Source organism: Euleptes europaea, chromosome 2 (assembly GCF_029931775.1).
Source record: "Euleptes europaea isolate rEulEur1 chromosome 2, rEulEur1.hap1, whole genome shotgun sequence".
Taxonomy (NCBI): domain Eukaryota; kingdom Metazoa; phylum Chordata; class Lepidosauria; order Squamata; family Sphaerodactylidae; genus Euleptes; species Euleptes europaea.
Window position 1 is genome coordinate 116,265,936 of NC_079313.1, and position 24,775 is coordinate 116,290,710.

The window sequence follows — 24,775 nt, forward strand, 5'->3', positions numbered from 1 at the left end:
CCTGACTCAACCTTGAGCCAGCTTCCTGAAACCGACTTCCGTCGGGATCAAATTCAGGTCATGAGCAGAGCTTTTGACTGCAGCTTATCACTCTGCGCCACGGGGCTCCATGTTCCACCATAAAGTTAGTCATTACATTGTTCCCTTGCAATTTTCAACGTTTTTGCAATTACTTTGAGCACCAATCATAGTATACAACACTGTTCTTTAAGGAGATATGTGTGACATTTAAATCTGACAGTAGTCAATTCCCTACCAAATAGGTTTATGGTACAAGAGATATAACAACTAATAACGGATTCTACTATGTGCGTGCGTGCGTGTGTGTGTGTGTGTATCGCAAATCCATCCTGATACAAGTTATGCCTTATCCCTGAAGTATGTTATTATTTCAAACTAACAGATGTTGGTAATGATAGTTTTATCTCCCATACTGCTACTATCCAATAAGAAGTTTATTTTTCAATACAATCACAGTGCATTCCTAAAGAGTTACTCCAGTCTAAGCTCATTGAAATGAATGGGCTTAGACTGGAGTAACTTTCCTTAGGAATGTACTGCACATGTCCTTTACAGTATTAATTAAATAATTAAAAAGTCAGTAGAAGCACGATCCAGATAATTCAGTTCTCCATCCCATTTACAGAAAACAAAATTTTATGGATTCTAAAATACTCTTGAGGACCACAATGCAGTTCATTTTTGCATCGTTAAACATTAACAAGATCTTTAGTAATGAAAAAATTCATGGGCTGATGACCCCGAGCACAAGAACCAGTGTGAAAATACAGCAATGGGGAATACCTTTCACTGCCTGCCTTGTCTGGTATCTCGTTCCTTGGGAGGACTGGGGCTGTTGTTGCTGACTCTGCTGCTGTTGCTGCCTTTGCACTTTTTGCATGTGCCATTTCTGGGAAGAAGTCTGAAATTTGTTTGAAGAATTCCACACAACCCTCTGCACAGCAGGGGCAGTTTCTTTTGGCAAAAGCAGCCTCTGCTTTTTCACTGGGCTCCCGGTGGCTGCAACTGGAGTGCTCACAGCAGAAGTTGTGCTTGTTGTAGCTGTGACACCAGCTGGAGGAGTCTGGGATGCTGACCGAGTAAGTACCTGTGTTTCCGCTGGAGGCTGACTGCTCACACTCGAGGAAGGGTTTTTTTTAGCAGCAACTAAATGCAAAGGAAAACGATAGTGATTTTAATGACAATTCTGAATTCTCACAGTGAGGGGTTACTGGGGAAGGGGGGAGAAAAAATAAAAGTTGCAACACTTTCTTTCCATCAATTGGGAAGATATTTTACAGATGTAAGATACTAAGACATATGCTAATTAGTTATATGAGCAGACCTCTCTTTTTTCTTTCGACGGGAGAGAAAACATTTCCTACATATTCTAGTAAAGCAGAAACTCTCATAACATATCAAGGTTTCAGGAAACAGGGAGGTTACTTTAACAATTAAGAAATAGCAGTTCAGTCCTTTAACGACTTACACATAAAGTAAATCAATCCTACCTTCTTGCTTAGGAGGTGATTCCTTCAGTTCTTTTTTGTTTTTCCGCCCCTCACGTCCACATTGGTCTTCCCCTAGGTCAATAACAAGTTCACTTTCTGAATCCGAGTCCAGACCAAGATGCACAGTAGGAGAGTCTGTCTCCTCTTTACCTTTCAGCTTCTCCTTTGTTGGATGTGACAAACTTTTCCCCTTTTCAGAAAGCTCTTTATCGGAATCTACATTTGTCTTGTCTTTGACCGGCGCCTCTGTTTTCTCCACTTCCGAACTGGTATTTTTAATGTCCTCTTTTTCCTCAGTAGGAGTTGGTGGTTTAGGTTTTTTTTTCACAGCCGGTGACTCTTTGTCACTTCTTGAACCTTCTTTTTCTTCCTCTTCCTGGTCGTTCTTGGATTTCTGTTCATCATCACTGATATATTCACTATCACTCGAGTCTGATTTTTCAGAATCCTCTGAATCGCTATGCTCTACCGCAACATCTTCAGAGATTTCATTGATCCCTAAGAATAAAAAGAATAAAAGATGTTCCGAACTAAACTAAGGATAGCTTTATATTTATATGCAGATTTATAGATTTTTTTACCCTGCTTCGTTACTATATTGAAGGCAGCTTACAATCCTTAAAAACAGCTATATAAATCTGTACTTCTGTCTGTGGCATGCATAACACTTTCAGAAAACAAAGCAACCTCAAAACTGGCTACCAACTTCAGAATGATTAAGGGACTTTCAATGCCAAAAATGAAAGGTACGGGAGATCCTGGCCTGGGTTATCTGCAAAAAGCCCCCCGAAAGGAAACTAAGGTGGTGTCTGGCAGTCATAACATCAGAAAAGTTAGGACCCTCAAAAATTACCACCAGCTTCAGGGTTATCATGTGAGCTGTAGTGCCTAAAATGCAGGGAATGGGACCTTGCCTACTTACTGAGAAGGTTCCTTCAACTCTGAGATCATTAGGGCATCTTGGAGACAGAATGGGTGATTCCTCTTCCCAGTGCTAGGGTAGGCAGGAAGTAATTAATTTCCCCACTTCCTGTTCCTGGCTGGAATAGCCCTGTGGCTCCAGTTTTCCTCCTGCCTCACTAAGGGAAGGCAACATCGCAGATTGCTCTGCAACCTCACCAGCCACAAGGGAATGCACCTCCCCACAAGGACGACAAAGGAAAACAATCTTCCCCTTCTCTCCCCGGCCCCCGTCCAAGAGAGAGATGAATGGTGGCGGCGGAGCCTGGAGCCAATGGGTACCTTGACCAAGAGGACCACGTGGCTGGGCTCCTCTTAGCGGTGCAGCAGCCATCGGAGCTGCCCCGCACCCCCTCCGACCAGGCTCCCACGGAAGCGGTCGAGCCCGGCACCAGCAAGTCAAACATTTACTCACAAGAAGCTAGCAAAGGCAAGCAGCACAAACAAGGATTGTAGAAAATATCCCCTCTCTGATAAAACAAAGAGGGCTTAATAGCTTCCCTGACCTATTAGAGCCTGTGTGGTATAGTGGTTAGAATGTCGGATTAGGATCAAGGAGAATCAGGTTCGAATCTTCTGCCATGGAAGGTTGCTGGCTGACTTTGGGCCAGTCATACACTGTCAGCCAGACCTACCTCACAAGGTTATTGTTGTGAGGATGAAATGGGGACAGGATAAGGATGTAAGGATTTTCCATTGGGGAGAAATGCAGAGTATGACATTTGTTATAATTCTAAGTTTTCCTACAGCTTGCCAACAAAAGATGATCAATCTTGCTGTTGTTTTATCTGGTACGGCCGAAGCTCCTTCAGCAAGAGGGCTAAAGTGTGCCTTCCCCGGCAAGGCAGGATATGAAAGTGGAGCTGTGGGCTTTCCCGCCAGAGACAGGAAATTCGACTTTGATTCTGCCTCCCCGAGCAAAGGGCGGGAAAACCCAAGCTTGCAAGACGCCCTTCCCTCAGAGCAGGAATTGCTCATTCAGTATACAAACTCCCGTTAAACAGAGTGAGTGCACTGAGGATTGGCAAGCGGAGCCCTGGTGTTTATTATTTATTTGAAACATTTATTAGCCTCCCTATCTTCCTTATGGAGCTCAAGGCAACTTTCAAACATAGATAAAACACATGGAATAAAATACATTAAAAACATGAAAACCAACATTTTAAATAACCACTCAGGACTGCTAGTAAGCTTAACAAAATGCAGTACTAAATAAAACTTCTTCAACTGCCTCCTAACGATTGAAAATGTGGGGGCCAGGCGCACCTCCCTAGGGAGGTTGTTCCATAGTTGTGAGGCTGCCATGATTATAGTGAACACATGAAGTTGCCTTATACTGAATCAGACCCTTGGTCCATCAAAGTCAGTACTATCCACTCAGACCTCCAGGGTCTCAGGCATATCACCTACCTGCCTAGTCGCTTTAACTGGAGTTGCCGGGGAATGAACTTGGGACCTTCTGCATGCCAAGCAGATGCTCTACCACTGAGCCACGGCCCCTCCCCATAATAGTGGTTTTATAAAAACAAATACAAGGGAAAAAATGAATATTTTTCAAATCCCCATAAGAATTCTGAGAATTGGTAATGTTTTCATTTTACCGAAGATTTCCAGTTAAAGACAACCCATGAAACTGCCTCATACAGCCTATTGGTATATCTAAGGGAGTAGGTAGAGATCTGTCACATCACCTGTCATATCACCTGATCCTTTTAACTGGAGATGCCAGGGACTGAACCTGGGAACTCCTGCACATAAAGCAGATGCTCTGCCACAAAGCCATGGCCTCAACGTAATCGTAGGTAGGGAAAGATATTTCCCTAACTCTGAAGAGCCACTGCCAATCAGAGTAGACAATACTGAGTTAGATGACCCAACGGTATGACAAATTTAGAGACGAAGCTCAACTGCCAAGGATAATAAAGCAAAGGTTTAAGAACATAAGAAAAACCATGCTGGATCAGACCAAGGCCCATCAAGTCCAGCAGGCTGTTCACACAGTGGCCAACCAGGTGCCTCTAGGAAGCCCACAAACAAGACAATTGCAGCAGCACGATCCTGCCTGTGTTCCACAGCACCTAATATATTCGGCATGCTCCTCTGATCCTGGAGAGAATAGGTATGCATCATGACTACCGTAGTTTAAAACCCTGGTCTTCTTACGGTGCAATTCCAACAACCCATCCAAAGAACCAAAAACTGTATTTCAGCTTTCTTCTACTTTTATAAGGATGTTATAATGACAAATGAGTTTTAGCTCCAGTGCTATACTGCAGATAACGCTGTGATTATGTGCATACCTAGTTGTGCTTTACAGCTCTCTATTGTCTTGTCAAGATTAAGCTGGAATCTGCTGCGAATTTGACGTTTTGGTGAAATCAGTGGCACAGGAGTGGATTGCTGCTGGACAGATTCACTTAACTCTTTCAGATCCATCTCAGCTTTACTTCGATCTAGAATATTAAAGTTTTCATTAGAAAACACTGTACAGTGAACAGGAAATGCAGACCTCAAGAAAGAGGCATCTCTTAATTGAGTTATACAAAATTAACACTGTTATGTGTCAGAATGGTTGGCCATTTATCTGAAAGCAATCCTGTCAATAGCTACATTGCTGAAATCCCGTTAAGCAGATGGGATTTATTGCAGCTAATGAGCCCAATGCATTGGGATCTACTCCCCTGCGCACAAGCCCTATTAAGTGAAGGAGCACAACTACAATCTCTGATTACACCAATGGGGAGGCTCCCTACACTAAATTCAACCATCATATTTAGACACTAAAAAATTTATAACAAGGAAATCTCTTCAAACTGGGCTGACAAGCAGACCATTGAAAAGAGCTGAAATTGATTCCTATTCTAACACTAACCAACAGCAATCAAATAACTGGTGCTTTTAGCCAATCCCAATTACAGCTATCAATAGTCCGAGCTCTCTCTTCCTCATTCCAGCACAGCACAAAGCATACCGAAGGTGAGGCTTTTTCTTCAATATACACCCTTCAGTATAATGCAAATAAAAAAAATTATAACTGTTGGCAATGGAGGAAGTAATCCAGTGTCATTTAGCCTTCAGAATTCTAAGAAGTGTATCTGCTTAACCACAGCCTCTCGTAAGAGCTTTCATAAACCAGTAAATTATTAGTCTTAAATGGAATATCAAGTTGCTTCATTGAGAAGCAAAAAAGAGTGCTTTAATGTATTTATAATCCTTGCATATGTGTAACTACTATGAAAAAATCTTACTTGTAATTATGACAACTGATTAGAAGTCCAAATTGCTCTCAACAGTTTGAACTCACCAAGATTTAGATTAAGAATGCTTCCTGGAGTGGATGTTCTTTCTTGCTTAGTAGCAGAAGGTGTAGAAGCTTGAGGGGAGAATGGTTTGGGGCTGCCAGATAAACTCCCTGCGTGGCCTGTCCTTGTTGGTGCTGGAGATGCTGGGGGGGTGGGCGAGAAAGAAAAGAAAAACTGACAAACAAGTTGAAAAATATGGACTAAATATGGACCAAAGCCAGGGCCCATCTGCTCTCCCCTCCCCTATTTCTTTCTCTCTCCTGCTTTTGAAATATGTTTAGGAATATAATCTGAATCAGTACAAATAATGAAAATCTATCCTAATTTTCTTCCCTTCACTTTCAGAAGGACAGAGATCTCAGAACCAGGAAGAACCTGTTACTGTGAAAATGTAAAGATTAGCAGGAACATATAATATGAACAGCACAAAGCACAGCCAGTGCTATTTATTCTAACATATTTAAAAGTTGTTGCCTAACATCAAACAAAAACCATTTCTTTTAATTGATGCAGTCAGTGCTCTACAGATTCACTGCTGAATACCAAGGCCAAATAATTATCCCCCTAAAGACATCTCATAAGTCAGAGAATCTAAAATCAAGTGAAACAACACTCATCTAGTTACTCTGCCATTAGGAATAACTACAGAACCTGCACACTAACATTTAAGAGAAATGTAGAGGCTCTTTACATGCCATGAGGCCAGTAAAAAGGTACTACATTTACCAGATATTAGCAATTCAAACAGAACATGGGGGTCTGAAGAGCTCCCAACACTCATTGTAGCTTATAGACTTGAGACTACTATGAACTTGGTAACACTAGGTAAGTCTAGATTCCACCAGGGAAATGGCCCCTGAACTGATTCTGACTATGTTCATCACACAATTGGCCAGCTTTCCTCTAATCCCGTTTTCTAAAACAGAATTTCGTTAAGTATAATCAAGAGAGAAGAAAAGTTTCCTTGAAAGGAAAACAGCCATTTTATAGAAATTAATAAACATGCAAAAGCCCAACAACACAATAATAGTTAAGAAAACAACATTAGGGTTTAATATCAAGCAAAAATGAAATCCAGCCATGCCAAACGAAGACAAGAAACATTCAAATACAGGCAATTTAGGACAGTATAACTGGCCCTATTTACAGCTTTTTATACAAAGCTTATATGCTGAAGGCTGTGAATAAGACTGATATAAACAACATGCAAAAATGAAAAGCCTATGTGATACACATTCTTTTTATGCAATATTCCTGCGTTCCTTATCCTGGGTACACTACAAAATTATTAAACAGGTAAGCACTTAAAATTTTGCAAGTGACTTCTAAAAATGAGGACAGCATGCCAAAGTGACTTGTTATACCTTCCAGGCCTTAACTTGTTCCACCTGCACTGCTTATCAATTTTGTTTTGTGACTTTAAGTTATTTTTTTTATTTAGCATCTTAATGTTTTCGCTTTCAAGGACTACACGCCCCTCATCAGTAGTTTGATAAAGATGAAAGTCAGTGTGGTGTAATGGTTGGACTGTTGAATCCTCCCCCCCCCCCCGCACTTGGCCATGGAAACTCACAGAATGACCTTGGGTTGGCCAGTCTCTCTCTCAGCCTAGTCTACCTCAGAGGGTGGTAGTGAAGATAAAATGAGGGTGGGGGAACTTTTGTTGTAAACTGATTTGGGTCCCCATTGGGGAGAAAAACGGGGGAAATTATCTAAATAAATATTAGAATCAAATTTGCTTTTTAGTTAAAGGACCTATTCCACAATGACAGTACACTACTATGCAGTGTGTGAAAATCTCTTCTGGGCAAGCCTCTGCCATAACTGTGTCTCTAAGACTGTCTTGCCCTGCCTGCAACACTGCTTTCAGTAACAAATGAAAACAGTTCAATACCTCCCAGTTAAGAACAAGTCCCAGGCATCCAGTTTTAATGGGGCAGTTTTGCATTGGAGGAAGAACATTTACACACATCACACTCACAGCCTGCTGATCTAAACTAGGCTTCCTGCCTGCACAACCCAAGAATCAGAGGGCATGGCAATTTATTATTGTCCTCAAGCTTTCAAATGCTCCCAACGGATGCAGATTCTCTGAAGCTCCACCTCCCTAGTTCTATATCAGTTCTCCAGTATGCTGTCAGTAAGGCCTGATTCCTTTGTTCCGACAAATGCCCTGGAGTCTTTCCCGGATCATGCTGCTGAGTCTTCCCTAGAGCCTCTGACCCACCCTGGAGTTCAACACAAATACTTTGTCATTAGCATGGGGCTAAAACCTTCCTGGCTCTCAACCAATCTTATAATTGTTCTCAAGACAGTTATTTAGAAACTGAACGCTGCACCTGAGCCCAACAGTGCCTCCATAACCATCACTCAACTCTTTCCTTCCAAAGCTTATGCTCCACATACAGCTTGACTAGTATTTGATGCCTCTTTACATCCATGTCCCTTACCTGTACTTTTATCAATAAAGTCCATGGACTCTTCACTTGCACTAAAGTGGCTGGAGGTTGCTTTTTTCTCTGCATCCTGTTCAACATCGGATCCCGTGTGAACAGATGAATTTGTACTCATTGGGGAACGTGGCATATCTGTTAAAGAAATCCTTCGCCCAGTACTGCTACTCAGCATCGGTTTGCTCATTAAGATCTTGGGTGATGCTGTCATATCAAAGTTAAGTTTGATTTTCTCTTGTTTGTCAGTCTTAGCAGTTCCAGCACCTGGATTTGAAGGGTCTAACAACATTTGGTATTGGTTGTTGGGAGTATACGGTGTCCGGAAAGGTGCATAATTAAATACTCCAAACTTTCTACGGATGTTCTCCACATAAACCTCCATCTCTTGCATTGCACTGTTGAATATGCTTTTAGTCTTTTTCACGGAAAAAGGGATTTCTTTAGACATGAGGTAGCAATTATTTACTGGAACCCAGGCCCTGCATATAAGACAGTAAAATAAAGAAGGAGATGGAGGGGACAGAACATTAAATTCCACGTAGGTGGTTTCGTCAGCTTTCATTCCAGTATTAAAACATGTTTACTTAAAAGTCTCAGAGATTTCAATGGAAATTGCATAAAAGTAAGTGTTGTTGTAACTGAAGGTTTTGTTTAGTACTAAATTACAGAACAGGATGAATGCCCATATTGCAGTCCAGATCAACACAATTCTAGATATAAGCTTTTCTTTCAAACCAAGTTATTTATTATAAGAAAGATGTCATCAAGTAACTAACTTTCAAATAACAACTATCATCTAATTATTTTTTATTTTATTTCTTTATTTTATACCCCATTCTTTCCCGGCAAAACCAGGCCCAGGGCGGTTAACAACATAAACATAATACATAAAAAGGTGGTATGGGGTCATCCAAACACCTCTTGACTATTCCCAAATGCCATAGTGACCAAAGACAGAAGCATTGATTTTCCTGAAATGTTACGATGTTTAATTTATTGTAGGCCTTGTTGCACCCCACCTTAAGGAACTTATGGGCTAATGTCTCAGGGTCAGGATGTTAATGCTTCTTCATCTAGTACACATGATCAACATCATAATAATTTACTTGCCGTGTTTACAAGTTACAATGCCAGCTGTATAAATGAATAATTATGAACATTAGTTCATAACTGAATAGTTCATAACTGAATAGTTATGAACATTAACAGCACTCAAACATGCTAAGTCCTTGAACTGAAATATTGCCACAAATACTATACCATGATTTCTACATACTAACACATGGTTTTGTCTGTGCATAAAACACTAATTCTGACATAAATTTAAGAAGTCAATCATCGAAGAATTACTTGAAAACGTCATAATTTCTGAACTGGTAAATTTGAGGAAAAAAATAACTTATCATGTAAACCAGTGGTTAACTATGATTTCGAATACAGTTAAGTAAACCAATATTGCCATGGCAAAAAAAAAAAAAAACCCCAAACAAACCAGAAAACTTAAGGAAGTCACTAGACATGCTTCTAATGTCAAGCATCAAAAAGCAGACAAACATTAACATAACACCAACTACCACTGAAAAGAACACAGAATCACTAAGCCATCTTTTAACTGAATCCCCACCTGTCATGTTGACCAAAGAAACGAGCATCAACTTGACCATCTTTATCTCTCAGTGCTTTAGCAGGCCAGAATGGAAAACCCTTCAGTTTAGCCCAGACCAACGGATGTGGATTGCTCTAGAGAAAAGTGCAGTGACCATATCATGAGAAACTATTTTAAGCCACCTATTACAATGTACCCTCTTAAATACAGAAAAAAATCTACTCTGTCCAGATAACTATATACTCACTATTGGTTATTTATTCATTATTTTCAAGCATTTTAACAGGACGAAGGGAAATATTTGTCTTACCATCTAATAAATGTTGTCACCCCTTATGTTAGTAGTAGGTTCCTTGGGAAATCACCCCCTTTTTTTGGCATTCCACCCTACCCTGAATGCTCACAGTAAAAATGTATGAAACATGGGCAAAACTAACATATTAAAATATATCTGGTTAAAGTGTAACCAAGCCATTTAGGGTTCGTTATAGATCATAACCAGTCCAGATGACCTAGAAGACATTTAATAATCATGGGATGCTAGACGGCAGATATAATGAAGACTTCCTCATCATAATGAAATTATTCTTAAAATCTGTTAGTGATGACTGCACTCCTACCATCTTAACAACTATTATACTGATATATGAGAGAGCCACCGGGGGGGGGGGGGACCCTGAACCAAATATGTCCCCAGTGTAGACAATAGGTCTGTTGCCAATACCTTCTCAACTCCAGAACATCAATTTTCTGACTAGAAGGGAGGGTCGATGGGGAGGAACTGCTGCCAATTACAACAACTTAGCTGTGCTTTTATTTGCATCTTCCTCCTTTCAGGCATGCATCTTGGGTATGGCCAGGAGGTAGGCTGCATACCCCTTCTCTCTAGTATCAGAGGGGCATGCCTATTATTTTGGGTGAGGTGGAACACAGGCAGGATGGTGCTTCTGCAGTCGTCTTGTTTGTGGCTTCCAAGAGGCACCTGGTTGGCCACTGTGTGAACAGACTGCTGGACTTGATGGGCCTTGGTCTGATCCAGCAGGGCCTTTCTTATGTTCTTATGAGGTATGAGCCAAAGGACTCTTGGCCTGCCCTTGGACAACTGGCCTGTTGGATTCCAGATTGACCCCAGGATATTGTTTGTTGTTGATGTTGTTTTGTGTATTTGTATATTTGTTTTAAGCTGCTTTGGGTCTTGTTAGGGAGAAAAGCAGCTAATTAACATGCTAGCTAACCAGAAGTTATATGTTACATTTCAATAATTAAAATCCATTTATATCCTTATTGCAAAGGGGAGCTAAGGATGAAATTATTATTATGCCAAAGCCCTAGAGAGTTGGTGAACTGAGTCATACTGCTAGGCACTCTCTACTAAGGGTTGTGTCACCAAATGTCTGCTAAAGTTTATGCTTTCTATAAAATGTATCATCTTTTTTTAGCATATTAACTTGAATTATAACCAAACAAATGCTGTGGGTACCAGTGTCAACGGATTTTAAGGTTTAGATATCTTAGCAAAATCCATAACATCCAGATTTTTACCAAGGGTCCATTATGAAATGAAAAATTCAAGTGCAAATGAACAGGCAAAACTATTCGACTTTAGAATCTCTACAACAGACAGAGCTTTAACATGCAGGCAACATTTATGAATAGAAGCACATTTCTCTAGGTCCAATAGTAAATCCAACAATGATTTAAAATATTTGCCATATGAAAAAGTCCATGTTATGAAACTGGATATATACTTACACAAGGCTCACAAAACCAATTCTCTCGTTTTTGGCAAGCAGCTAAATAACATTCTGGACATACTTCTATTTCATTCATCTGTAAAGAGAAAGATCAGCTACCGTAGAAGTTGGGAGTGTGATTTTTTAAAAATGGCAATATCCTATTTTCTCCTGTAATCCGGAACAAACATGTGCAGCCATTCAGATTTTGTTACAGTAGAGAACTATACATTTTTCTACAACATGCACCTTGGTATTTAATTAGAGTAATTCTTGTTGCTTCCACAGTGGATATGCTGTTCAATATTGCGGAGATTTTGTACATTAGCAAAATGTTTTTATCATTTCATATTAAATTTGTGTAGAATTTAAAGCAGTTGGGCTCAAAGGAGTAGAAACTGACAGTATGAGTCAGCTGGCAAGACACATCAATTTTTCCATAAATAAACTTGCAGCAATGATTATACGATATCAGCATGTTGATAGTGAGTAAAATCTTTATATTGTACAACAACTGAAGCTATTATCTAAGATTAATTTACAAAGTCACCTTCAACTTTTTAATGCTAAATCCCTTGGTCCAGATTTTCAAAAGTGAATCTCTGAGTGTGCTCAAGAGAAAAGCAGAGGATTAATGAAGTAAATAAATATATAAATCCTACATAAAGTCTCCACAGAAAATTATTTGAGCAATAAATCTGCATACAAATAATGGTAGCTGCTATGCAAATGAGGACATTATTAATTAAATAAATGTTTTAAATACACCAAAAAATTCTAACACTTCATTCCGGTTTTCTATTTTCCCCACACGTACACACATCCCCAATAAGAATTTGATTTATGAGCAGCAAACTTCTTAATTAAAGCAATCTGGCCTACATGCTTGACTGACTGTGCAATCCTGAAAGGGGGGGCCAAGTGCCATAAGAGCCGTCATAACCTCGTGCCGGTGTCCATGCCAAAGTGGCGCGGACGCTGGAATGGGGGCACTTACGCCGGTGCTGTGGAGTGACACAGCAGCGCAGGCCTCGGCTACCGGCGCTGCCACATGGGCAGCAAAAACCTGGAAGAGGGTGCCTGTGCCAGCATCAGGGGGCCATTCCCAGGGGCAGAGCTGACGTTAGTCAGCTTCCAAACCTCTTTCAGTCTGGGAATGTTCCTCTATGCTGCAGCGTTGCTACGCCAGCAAAATAGCTGGCGTGGCCCCTTGTAACTCCATGGAGGAGTTTCACGTTGTTGTTGTTGTTGTTTTTAAACATTTTTCAGCTGAGAAACCTCTGTGGAGGTGGTGCAGCTGCGCCACTCCCGGCCACCACCTATCTACTTCTCCTTCAGGAATGGGCTGCCCAAGTCTGTATTGCAGATATCTTAGACCAGGAAACAATGAACTTCAAGACAAACTCCTTTTCAAGATTAATCACAGAAAAATAATACTGGGCCTATAAAAATTTTCAAACACATTTTATTATTATTAACTTCATTTATAGCCCACCTTTCTCACTAGACTCAAGGTGGATTGCAAAATACGAAAACAATTCAGTCAGACAGCAAAGACCTCCAGTTTACAGAAAGGAGACTAGGTGAACAATACATACCTCATGCTCACAGATTTTTATTATGACTTTTGCGGTTTGCGTCAATTTATGATTTCCTAAGGAAATAAAGGGTAATGTTTAATTAATTTTTTGATCTAATAAAATCTCAATTAATATTTGCATTTTAAAATAATTTCTTTGATATGGATAATGAGTTTAAAAGGGCACTATTTGAGTAGGCATTTTTAAAGTTGCCAGTTCAATAAATGGCTCAAAAGGGGGGGAAATAATCCATTTCTGAATAACACTTTGAAACCAATATTTCTGTTGTATCCCTGATCCCATGCCAATTAGGGATTTACAAGACCTGGAAACAAACTGGAAGTCTGCAAGGCTGATATAAAATTAGAATAAAGTACTCTGTGCTGCAGGCCCACTTTTACTCCCTTTTTGCCAAATTCAAGACAAGCTGCAGTTTCCAAACAAAACCATCCTCATCATTTAGACTGCATTACAGTAGCCTAGTGTGGATGTAATCAGTATATCCTGATCTTTCTTGTCCAGGGGATGGTGCAGCTGGCATAACAATCTAAACCAGGGGTCCCCAATGTGGTGCCCATAGGCGCCATTGTGCCCACCGACATCTTTTCTGGCACCTGCCAAGTGTTTAGAAAGTGAACAGGGCCAAGTAGGGCTTCTGCCCAGCAAGGCTTCTGATTTGATAGGCTGTGCAGATTTCTAAAAATGTTGCTTTGGCAGCAACTGTCTCCACAGTACAAGGATCTGTGCTTGAAATTAAGCTGTGGCACCTGGATGGCCCAGGCTAGCCTGATCTCGTCAGATCTCAGAAGTTAAGCAGGGTCAGCCCTGGTTAGTATTTGGAAGGGAGACCACCCAGGAATACCATGGCTGTTGTGCAGAGGAAGGCACTGGCAAACTCCTCTGTTAGTCTCTTGCCATGAAAACCCCAAAAGGGGTCACCATAAGTTGGCTGCAACTTGAAGGCACTTTACACACACACACACAATAATTTTGTGGCTGGCTCCATCTTCTGCAGCAGCCATTTTGTAGCAGCCATTTTGTGGCTGTGTCAGAATTCCAAGGGTGCCCACAGGCTCTAAAAGGGTGGGGATCCCTGATCTAAGCTGATAAACAGTGCTGCTGGCCACTGCCTCCACCTGGGCATTCCAAAGCAGTGTTGGATTCAGGAGAACCCCCAAAACTGCAGCCATCAGCTTTAAAAAGAGTACAATCCCATCCAGAATGAGCCATACAACTATTCCAAAATACACATCAGCATCTTCCTCTTGTCCAGAATAAGTTTGTTCATTTGTCCTTAACCAGTCAATCACTGAGCCCAAATATGCAAGTTCAGGACTCCAACAGACATTCCAGTAAAAGGAGAAATAGAACAGGGTGTCAGCATAGTGATGGCACTGTACCCCAAATCTCCAAATGACCTCACCAAGTAGTTTCAGATAGTTTCAGGCAAGTGAGAACTTTGCAGCACTCCACACATCAATGTCCACGGAGCAGAAAAGAAGCTCTCAACACCAGCTTCTGAGGTCTATTGTTTAAATTCCCATGAAACCTACTTGCTCAAATTCTCCTTGGGGGACAGAATTTGAAGTAGTCCCGTTACTACACTGAACTGCTGGCAGGTACTAAAAGAATGCAATGATGGTGGAACAGCACAATATCTTTACTTCCATCACTATCATGGAACAGGCTCTGAAGTGAGTTCTTGCCCGTGTTCAAAGTATTGTTCCACAGACACCCTAGCTACTATCCTTGTTATTTCGTTATCCCATATTCCCCATAAAGCAAGGGACCAATTAATTGATGCAACCATTTAAACATTTCCTCATTCCAGATATCAAGCAAGGCTTTCACAGAACTGCAAGCCATATCAACAGAAAATCCTCCCAAGACTAATAACCTCAGATGAATTTTGGTAAGTCTCTAGGATGTAGCCTTCAAACGGGAACCCTTCCATTAGAACAATAGAAAAGCCTTACTGTATCAGACCAGTGGTCCATCTAGTCCAGCATCCCATCTCACACAGTGGCCAACCAGTTACTGTAAAGGGCCAACAACAGGGCATAGAGGCCAAGGCCTTACCCTGATGTTGCCTCCTAGCACTGATATTCAAAGGCCCATCCTTGAAAGTCAGTTGGTCCTGTAAACTAAACTCCATCGGGAACTGGTTTGGCCTTGACAAGTGAACTGTAGAAATGTATCCTACCTTCAGACCACTCTGTTCTTGGCCCGAACAACAACAACTATTGTTACCACAGAGGCCATGAAATTCTGAACTATAACAGACAACTGTATCTCCTAGTTAAACCCCCTGAGAATGTTTGTATTTTCTAACACCTTATGAAAACTTGAAGATCATGAAAGGTCACATCGTTGTCAGATCTAGTTTCAGAGATAAAAGGAAGAAATCAGAATATATACTATTTACTATTAGGCAACTGCCCTGACCTGGATAGCCTAGGCTAGACTGATCTCATCAGCTCTCAAAGGCTAAGCAGGATTGACCCTGGCAAGTATTTGGATGGGAGACCACCAAGGAATACCAGGGTCGTGATACAGAGGCAGTCAATGGCAAACCGCCTCTGAACATCTTGTCTTGAAAACCCCACCAGGGGTCACCATAAGTCAGATGTTACTTGATGGCAAAAAAAAAAGGCAACAAATATCGCAAGTTTGCAATATGTAACTTTAAACTATTTAATTTCAGAATGCACTATAACAGAATTAAGATAGAAAATGTACAACAATTTGAACTATTTTCTCTTGGTTTTTCTTCCAGGTCTCAGGTATTCAGATTTTAAGCCCTTCTTAAGGCAGGTCTGTTATCTGTGGTGAAATTATCATGACTCTCTTCTTTGCGTACAAATAATACATTCATTTTCAAGAGAACATACATACCCCCATTGTAAATAATGCAATTGTGCAAAATCCATTTGGCATCAGCCAAAAAAGCTTCAGTGCAACCATACATCTTCTTTTTAACATTCTGCAGAACAAGTATGCAAAGAGTATTTGAAATTGAAAAATATTTTTAAATCTATCATTTGGAATTTTTACAAGAGCAATTTATTTTTATAAATAACGATACGTTTACTATGCAAACTAATGTTGAATTGCATTAGATGGTATCATACAGAGCTTTCAACTACAAGAACCTATTAGATATGTAATGAGCGTATATTATTTTCTACATCAGCATCATTTGTTTACATATCATGGGAACATATTATGTATAATTTTAAGAGCTTTAGCAACATTACATGATTCTTAAACCCAAGTGCTGCAATCTGACATATTTTCAGTTTCATCAAATACTGCCTAGAGTCTGCCAAGGAAGTCACAAACAGACAGTGGGGGGAAATTAAAGGAGACAGAATGAAAGGAAGAATCCCAGTTCGGACACCATATTCCCAATCTTGAAATCATGGTTTAGAGATTCAGAATGTGTTGCCGGGATTCAGAATGTGTTACTCTGCATCTCTTCAACATTCTTGTTTTTGTTTTGTTTACATGTATGATCTAAAGATCAAAACCCAAGCTAAATCATGATTTCGATTCCTGTTTTAGAGACATAATTTGCTCAACTGAAATAGCATGTTAAACTATGGCTTGATTTAAAAAGGAAAGAGAGGGAGCAAAGAGCAAACAACAAGAGTATACTCCTAGAAAAAAAGCTTAATAACATCTGAACCAGACTAGAACTTGCATTATATGCAAACAATTACACTTGGCTAACAATGCTACCAGGGTCATCCTTAGGAGAAAGAAGAAACCCCATTGTAAAGCTTTAAATCTTACATGTGCCATTTTTCCCAGTGTAAAATGGTAAAAAAACTGCTTTTCTACTTATGGAGAGATACCTCTCATTCCATGTCAGTCAAAGACAGCGTGGGGGAATTACCATGCCTTGTCAAATGCCTTGGACATTAATAAGTTTCTAAACAATTTGTAAATTATGCTCCAGTGAAGCTGCTGTGAATTCACTCAAATGGATATCTAGCAGAAAAGAAAATTAAGCCCAATATTCCCAATACAAGGGACTTATACCAAGCTTATTTACCATATATTTGAAGTACCAGGCTGATTTCAGAAATAAGCAATAAAAGCAATTACAAGCACAATAATAACAATCTAACAGAGCTAAATAGGATTTTTCTCCTTGCTTTCAACTAACCTTTTCTAATGTACAAAGGTCCATTGGATGAAAGATGTATTCTGCATAATCTGGATGTTGATCCAGTGAAACTGGCTTTTGAAATGGCTCTGTCTGTTGCAAAGGGGAAAAGAGATTCCATGTTCAACTAACACTGAGCAGCTTCAAAATTCAGAGTATTCTATATGAATATGAATCCCAAGCCCAGCTAGGCGATCACAACAAAGATACTTGAGGGATACAAGTTGTTTCTGTTATTATTCACTAAAATCATGTAATAATGTAACCATCAAATGTTTACATTTAGTTTCAAGGGGCAGGCATGTTGGTTTTCAGTAGAACAGCTAGATTTGTATCCAGTAGTACCTTAGATGCCTACAAGAATTTCAGGATATGAGCTTTCGACAGTCAAAGCTCCATTCATCAGATATCAATATTTGCAATTACCATTCATATGTATCCAGTGTGGTGTAGTGGTAGAGTGTTGGATTAGGCCCAGAGAAACCCATCCATGCTTGCTATGAAACTCACTAGGTAACCTTGTGCCAGTCATTCTATTTTAGTCTAACCAGAGGGAGGAATCACATACCCTCCCCTGAACTCCATGGAATGATGGCAGAATTAAAATGTACTGAATAAATAAATAATGATAAATAAATAGCAGCATGTACCTTATTGCTTCACTCAGCAAAGTATAAAGCTTTCCCCATGCTTAAGGATCCACAGAGCCTTCCTCTAATATAAATTACTCTTCCCCTGGAGGAAAAGCCACTTAAATTAGAGGAAGGATCCTTAGTATGGAGGAACAAAACATTGCTGGTAGGACACATGATAACATTTATGGCCTGAATTCTACCTGGTCCCAACTCTTTCAGTCAAAAAGAACGAGAAAAACATTGGTGGGATGAATATGGGGCCTTACATTGTTTATCTCTAATCAGTACTATAATGGGTTTTTTAAAGGGTATATGAAGTTAAATTGATCATGCTCTTGCCCTGCTCTTGGCTTTCCCAATCTTCTTACGGGCGTATTTCTTTTCCCAAAGTTCCAGCATCACTGATGAAACTATCTGTAAACTGAATACAGCATCATATGATATCACACTTTGTTAAGTGCCATGGTCATCTGCTGTCTGTGCTATCAAACTGTAGCATTTCCAACATTTGCACCTTGATCCAATAAAACAGGACTAGTGAGTTTCCGCTTTCAGCATTGCAAAGTAAGAACATATATGGCCTCAAAGCAGCAAGAAACCTGTGCTCTTGCAGGCTTCGGACCTGTGATTTCATTATTTAACTACACACAACAAAAAAGGAACTACTAACATTGCTGTGAGCTCTGCAAGTCAACAGAGAGACAAAATTGGAAGGGACAGGAGGACAGAGGCAGACTACAGAATTTCTGTTCTACAAATGAGACGCTTCAATATGTCAAATTCTGAAGCAAATCCTAGTTCAACCAAGAGCAAAAGTGTCATGGTCTATTCCTGGAGTAGCAGAGCTATGACCAAAATCATATTAATAATCATCACCGGTGAAATTACAGGCCGTAATTCATTCCAAACTGAGTAGTAAATTAATTCTCTTCTCAGAGTTATGACTAGAGAGAGCTGGGGGAAGGGACAAAATTTCTTCCTCTGTACACCGCATGAATACTGGGATGCTAGCCTATAAATTAGGAATCTAAACATTTAATTATTAAGTCAAACATTCAACGGAGTAAAATATTAGCACATTGTCCTTACCCCTGGCTGTTTCATTTTCTGTAGTGCAAACTTGAGCAAGTAGGATAGCTGTTCAATTGTGAGCATTGTCATAGCTTTACTCTGTGTTTCTATGCATTCTGCTACAGTAATTTTCTAAAAACAAACAAAAAATGCTCAGATCAGCAAAACATCTACATATCCCTCCATTACCATGGAACACGCAAACACAATATTGAAATCTCTTTTTCCACTAAGTGGTAATCATTGTGCTATAAAAATCACAAATGTATGCAATCTAAAAACGGAGGCTGGGGACATTATTCTGCCAGTATGGCAGGGAAAATAAAGACAGGATTGCTTTTCTGTTGAGTTCACAAGTGTCAGTAACTGAAGGAACCGCAGAGATCACTGTGCCTGTATTCTTAGCAAAATTCTTACTCCATTTTCCCAACATGTCTAAGGGGTGTCATGTACTTTGTCATCTTGGTGATGGACTTATGTCACGGACTCAGGAAGAAAGACTGCAAACAACAAGATTACAGGAAGGAAAGTGGTGCCAGAGACTGTGCAAGGCCAGAATTGCTGCTATAGCTAAATCCACTGCTTCCATCTGTTCTCTCCAAAATTGTCTTCAATAATCGCTTTCCACACTGCTCCAGTAAGCATTTGAATACCCAAACCACATGGCCAGGGCCAATCATTCCTAGCTGGGTATCTAGCAGGCTAGTTGGAACTAGCCAACTGGTCCTGCTCATTGTTATGCAAATACTTCCTGGGGTGATGTGGGAAGAGTTCACAATGAAACTGTTTCTATCATACTATGGGTCAATGTGAATGAAGGCTGAGAGAGACAAACATTTTCATGCTATCCCCTCCCCCATGGTACATTACAAAGTTAAGACAGAAGATACAGATGATCAAGAGCAGGGAGGAAAGAAAAGACTGGTAGATACTAGCAAAACCCTAAGTTTGGAAGCATCTTCACACTATTCCCTCTCATCTTTGCAAGATATATCAGTGAGACACACTGCAAAGCAAACTAACCTCACATTCTGGGCAAAACCAATCCCCCTCTGGCTCCGCTGTCAGTTTCAGACACTTAGCATGATAAACCCGAGGGCAGAGTTCACAGCAGAGGACTTGGCCTTCCCGATGACAAACCCAGCAATAGAAATCATTCCGTCCATCCTGCGGTACAACATCAACAGGGTCTGTGGTGAGTGGCTGCTTCATATAGTAAAACGGACCATGTCTTAGCTCTGACTGAAATGTAGGCAAGAAAGACAGGTTTGGTTTCAAAACAAATTTGCATTTTCAAATAAAATAATAATCAAACATGACCAACCCACCCTCAACAGCACTAGAGTCCATTTGTGCATCCGATTTTTTTTATTCAGCGCACAATGATCTTTTGAAGCTACTCATATACTCTTGTTGTTTTTGTTCATCCCTCAGACCTCTCTTTTGTAGTTCTGTGTGTGTGTGTAAGGGAGAAAGTGCAAACATGCAGTGAATATCTCTGGATAGTGGAAGGCAGTTGGCTGATGCCACAGCTTGTCTTGAACACCTTGGTTTATTCCTGTGCTTTCCACCATGCAAGTCTACGTGAGAAACTACTGTCAGGCTTTAGGATTATTAGATAAACAGCTGAAGGTCTGGTTTATCTTGACAGATGTTAGCAACTTTTTGCACTTCCAACTTATTTACATATGGGACAGCCCATCAAGTTGATAAATGCTTAACAGTGACTATAAGGTATCACTTCATACATGTGAGGATGACCTAGGATCTAGCCCACAAACACTTTTGCTTCAGTAAACCCGTCTTTAAAACTGCCACAAAACTCCTCTTTGTTTCAACACAAGCATTAAGCGCTTTAGATAATCAGTCAGTGCAAAATGCGTTTGATTCAAGATAGTTTTTTTAAAATGATGCTAATTGTTAATCAAGCAACATCCGGGTTTTTAAGGAACAAACATGAGGTGGCGTGCTTCTTGTTGCACATTTGTTAGCTTACTGCCAGGTGAAAGGCCTGAAATAATAAGCAAGAAAACACTTATTTGAGATATAAAAAGAAGCAGCTTAACCGAATCTCAGCGCAATTTATGCCAAGATTATAAATCAATTAAAGGTTCAGCGCTTTTCTCTCAATTTTCCTTCAACTCTTAAAAGATATGGAATTCAACTGCACTATCTATTCAACTACACTATCGAGCTCTGGTTTGTCAGCACTTTGGTTTAAATTCAGAGCTTGCTGTCTGATCGTGAACACCTCAGGAATCTCCAGGAAAAACAAATAGGTACTAACAAGTTATAACTTTGGAACTTTGTAGATGAAGGTGGGAGGGGGTTGAAAGAGAACATCCACTCGTATTGCCTCTGCCATAGTGGCCAAGGCCTATAGAGTTCCTATTAACCAAAAGGTTGCCATATTTTTTTATGTGTCAATCTCTTCTTCAATGGGATTGTCAGGGAAAAAAATCACATCTAACCTGTGAAACAGCTTACTCACTAATATATACTAAGCATAACTATGGAAACTATGAAAGAGATGACTCCTCCGCTTGGATTTATTCTGGTGGAGGTTAGCCAAACTTAACTTGTTTGCCCTTGTACTATCAGTAGACACTGATAGTACATGAACATGTGTTTAAAATGTGTGCACATTTAAATAGGAACAAGCAGAACAGCAGTGAACTCTGTTCACATTTGCACAAAAATGAGAAAGCACAAGCAGTCTCTACAGAGAAAAAATATCCTATAGAAACAATCTGTCATTGTACATTAAAGTCTTCAGGTTTGGTAGTTTTCTTTAAATTCTAGTTCTTATTAAAAAGCAATAGCATTTCGAAAAGGCAACTATTAGACCAACTCAATATCCTCTTCAATTACCACCTCAGACAGTGGTGATCATACATTAATTTTTAGTCAAAGGAGGGCTGCAAAACAAAACACCACTGGGTAACTGATACTGTCAATACTTTGAGTATTAGCATGTACAGGAGAAGTCCAAAAGAAACTGCTTGTTTATTTATAATAGACACTGAGTTATTTTGAGCTCTCTCTTCCTCAGATATCTCTATGGTTGCCAAAGAAAATAATTATGTAAGTTAAAGGCAGCAGTAAGGAAAAATGAATTAACAATTTACTGCCCTGACAGCTAGACGCTTGTCAACTCCTAAGAAATACTCAATTTTAATACCTGTGCAATTCCACCAGTACTTTTAAAATGCTTTTTTACCAACACACACAACTGCAGGCTGGATAAGATACATTTTATGAAAACAACGATTAAAAAAGAACTTTTTCAGAATGAACCACATCAGTATTAACAAAGTCCCTTTCTTTAATAAGGTCCATCATGACTTTGTTCAAACAACCCATCTTGTTTCATCCAGCAATACAGGGATCATTTCCTACAAGGTACGGTATACTTCCTACTGCAGTAGGGCAGGTAGAAGACAATGCATTGCAGTATAGATAGCACTAGTGCAGCCAAAGAGTAATACATACTGCACAGATTGACAAAGTAAGCAAAGCACATGCCACACTGTTAGTACTTAAGCTAAAGTGGTCCCACTGCTCCAAATTAGGAGCAATTCTCTAGGGCAGACATGGCTTGAGACTGCTCCTCATCCACATCTCTTGGGCCTCCAAGAAACACCTTCAGCAAAATAGAAAGACTACACTTGAGACTTGACATTCCCAATATTTCCAAAGTTAGAAAACCAAAACAAGAGATACAGGAGCTTCAAAATCTCTTATATGCCCTTAGCGTTCTTTTTTGTGTAGTTTAGACTTTGTTAACCAATTGATTTACACCATTTTACTCTCAGATTAAAGTTGAGAGAACCACTGGGTAACAGGGAATTCTCAACTTTCACTACTGTTTCATCTCAAAACAATTGACTGTAAAAAAACAATTACTCTATTTGTTATTGTAAGCCTGTAGAAAGAGGTGGAGTTTTGAGCTCTCACACTATTATAAAATAATATGATACCAATCCAAAATCGTGATCGCCCTGGGGTTTCACAACCACATAAACTTAGCATTGTTCCAGGTGTAAACAAGTCCTAGCTAAAACACAAAGGCCGCAGCCTACTTCACTCTCCGAGCCATTTGTGTATTGCAGACTGGGGGCTCAGAAGATCAAGTAACACTCCAGTCGCAACAGATTTCAACTATACAGATATTCACAGCAATTGCACAGTAGTAGCAGCAGTACTACAGGCATACTACCAGTGTTAACTTAGTTCAGAAGCATTTACATAACCAAAGACAACAATAGTTATAACCTCCTTCGTACAAAGACAATTTCTATTCATATGGTACAGGCAACAAGACTGCCACAGGATCATTACAACTGTTGCTGTTCTACCAGAAGTATTAATTTCTGTAAGGAAGTTCACCAACAAGCAGTGTGCCCAATTACCACCAGCTGCATAACACTGATAAATGTAATGTTCTGTATGTAAAGCAGAGCTAACACCTCCCTGATTTACTCTTGGAAGTATAGAGATAACATATGAATTAAAACAACAACACTAAATGGTATTTGGTTATATATGTACCCTAATCATACCCAAACAACTGCATTTTTCAGTTGTATCATATCAAAATGTACAATATTAAAAGTGACACATCTGGTCCTGATAGTTTTAGAATGACCTCATAACTGCTCCAGAAAAAGTGCCCTCTTCAGTTGACTGCAGAAGCGATTAGTGCATTGTTGAATTAATATGCAAACATGTCAACGTGTCAAAATACTCTAGAGTGAAAATCTTGAGTTTCTGCAAAGAAGCTGAGATTTTCTGAGCATTCATTTCTAATATATCATTTATTTATGCCAGCATTTAGATTGAACATAACCAGAACCAAGCAGCCCTCATGTTATTTACAATTAATCTTAGCCAGGGCACTTTCACCAGTTACAGTTCAACTGCATATTAATTATGAAAAGTCACATGAAGCACATAGAATGTCTACCTTTAAACAGTTGGGCAGTGTTGCATGATGCCCCTATTATTTTCAACAGGTATCAAGGAGCATGGGAGCACTGACTAACACCCCAAAGATACTGCTGAAGCGTAGGGGAAAAACAGGCAGAAATAAGGGCACAGTAAACAGGAAATTTCTATCAGGAGACAGCTCTTAAAAAAAAATGTCTCAGCGGCGGAACTACTCGACCGTCACAACTCGACAGTCTTGCTGCTCAGGGGCAGCAGTGACTAAAATGCTGATGCAAAAATTGTTCACCAAATAGCCAGGAGATGAGGCAATGGTATATATTTTATACGTATCAACAAATGTCTTACTTGATTAGATCTGGCTTTTGTGTCATGTAGATTTATCAATGCGGCTATCATTGCTAAGTGAAAATCCATCTTTTTTTCCCCCAATGAACTTAAATAGTGATTAGTTACTTCCATGATAATGCGGAACTTTTTCGATTTTATATTTATATTATCTTACTAAGAAAGAGAACTAGCACTCTCATTAAAATCCTCCTACTACAGTGGTCCCCAACATGGCCCACCGACACAATTCCTGACACCCAAAGTCTTTTTAGAAAATGGGCAGGGCCAGGTGGGGCTTTTGCCCAGCGAAGCTTCTGATTGGCTGTGCAGATTTTTAAAAACATCGCTGTGGCAGCAACTGCTACCCCAGCAAAAGGATCTTTACTGTGTGACTCAAGGTAAGTTGCTGCAGCCATTTTGTGGCTTCGGCCACCACACCGTGTCAGAATTCTAAAGGTGCCCGGAAGCTCAAAAAT

The 24,775-nt window shown here is 39.9% G+C and overlaps 1 protein-coding gene across 7 annotated transcripts in view; it reads right to left on the reverse strand.

Moving 5' to 3' along the window:
• Positions 1-24,775, reverse strand: part of ZMYND8 (zinc finger MYND-type containing 8) — a 97,826-nt gene that overhangs the window by 15,612 nt on the left and 57,439 nt on the right. For 6 of the 7 annotated variants that reach the window (XM_056867444.1, XM_056867448.1, XM_056867442.1 and 3 more), the window contains 12 exons: positions 20,046-20,264; positions 19,041-19,154; positions 17,317-17,409; positions 16,041-16,128; positions 13,164-13,219; positions 11,585-11,662; positions 9,851-9,966; positions 8,224-8,705; positions 5,776-5,916; positions 4,772-4,924; positions 1,512-2,009; positions 805-1,167 (listed from right to left, as the gene is read on the reverse strand). In XM_056867444.1, the coding sequence (XP_056723422.1) occupies positions 805-1,167; positions 1,512-2,009; positions 4,772-4,924; positions 5,776-5,916; positions 8,224-8,705; positions 9,851-9,966; positions 11,585-11,662; positions 13,164-13,219; positions 16,041-16,128; positions 17,317-17,409; positions 19,041-19,154; positions 20,046-20,264 (2,401 nt within the window). The remainder of the gene's footprint in view (positions 1-804; positions 1,168-1,511; positions 2,010-4,771; positions 4,925-5,775; positions 5,917-8,223; positions 8,706-9,850; positions 9,967-11,584; positions 11,663-13,163; positions 13,220-16,040; positions 16,129-17,316; positions 17,410-19,040; positions 19,155-20,045; positions 20,265-24,775) is intronic. The other variant, XM_056867447.1, reaches the window with a different exon arrangement.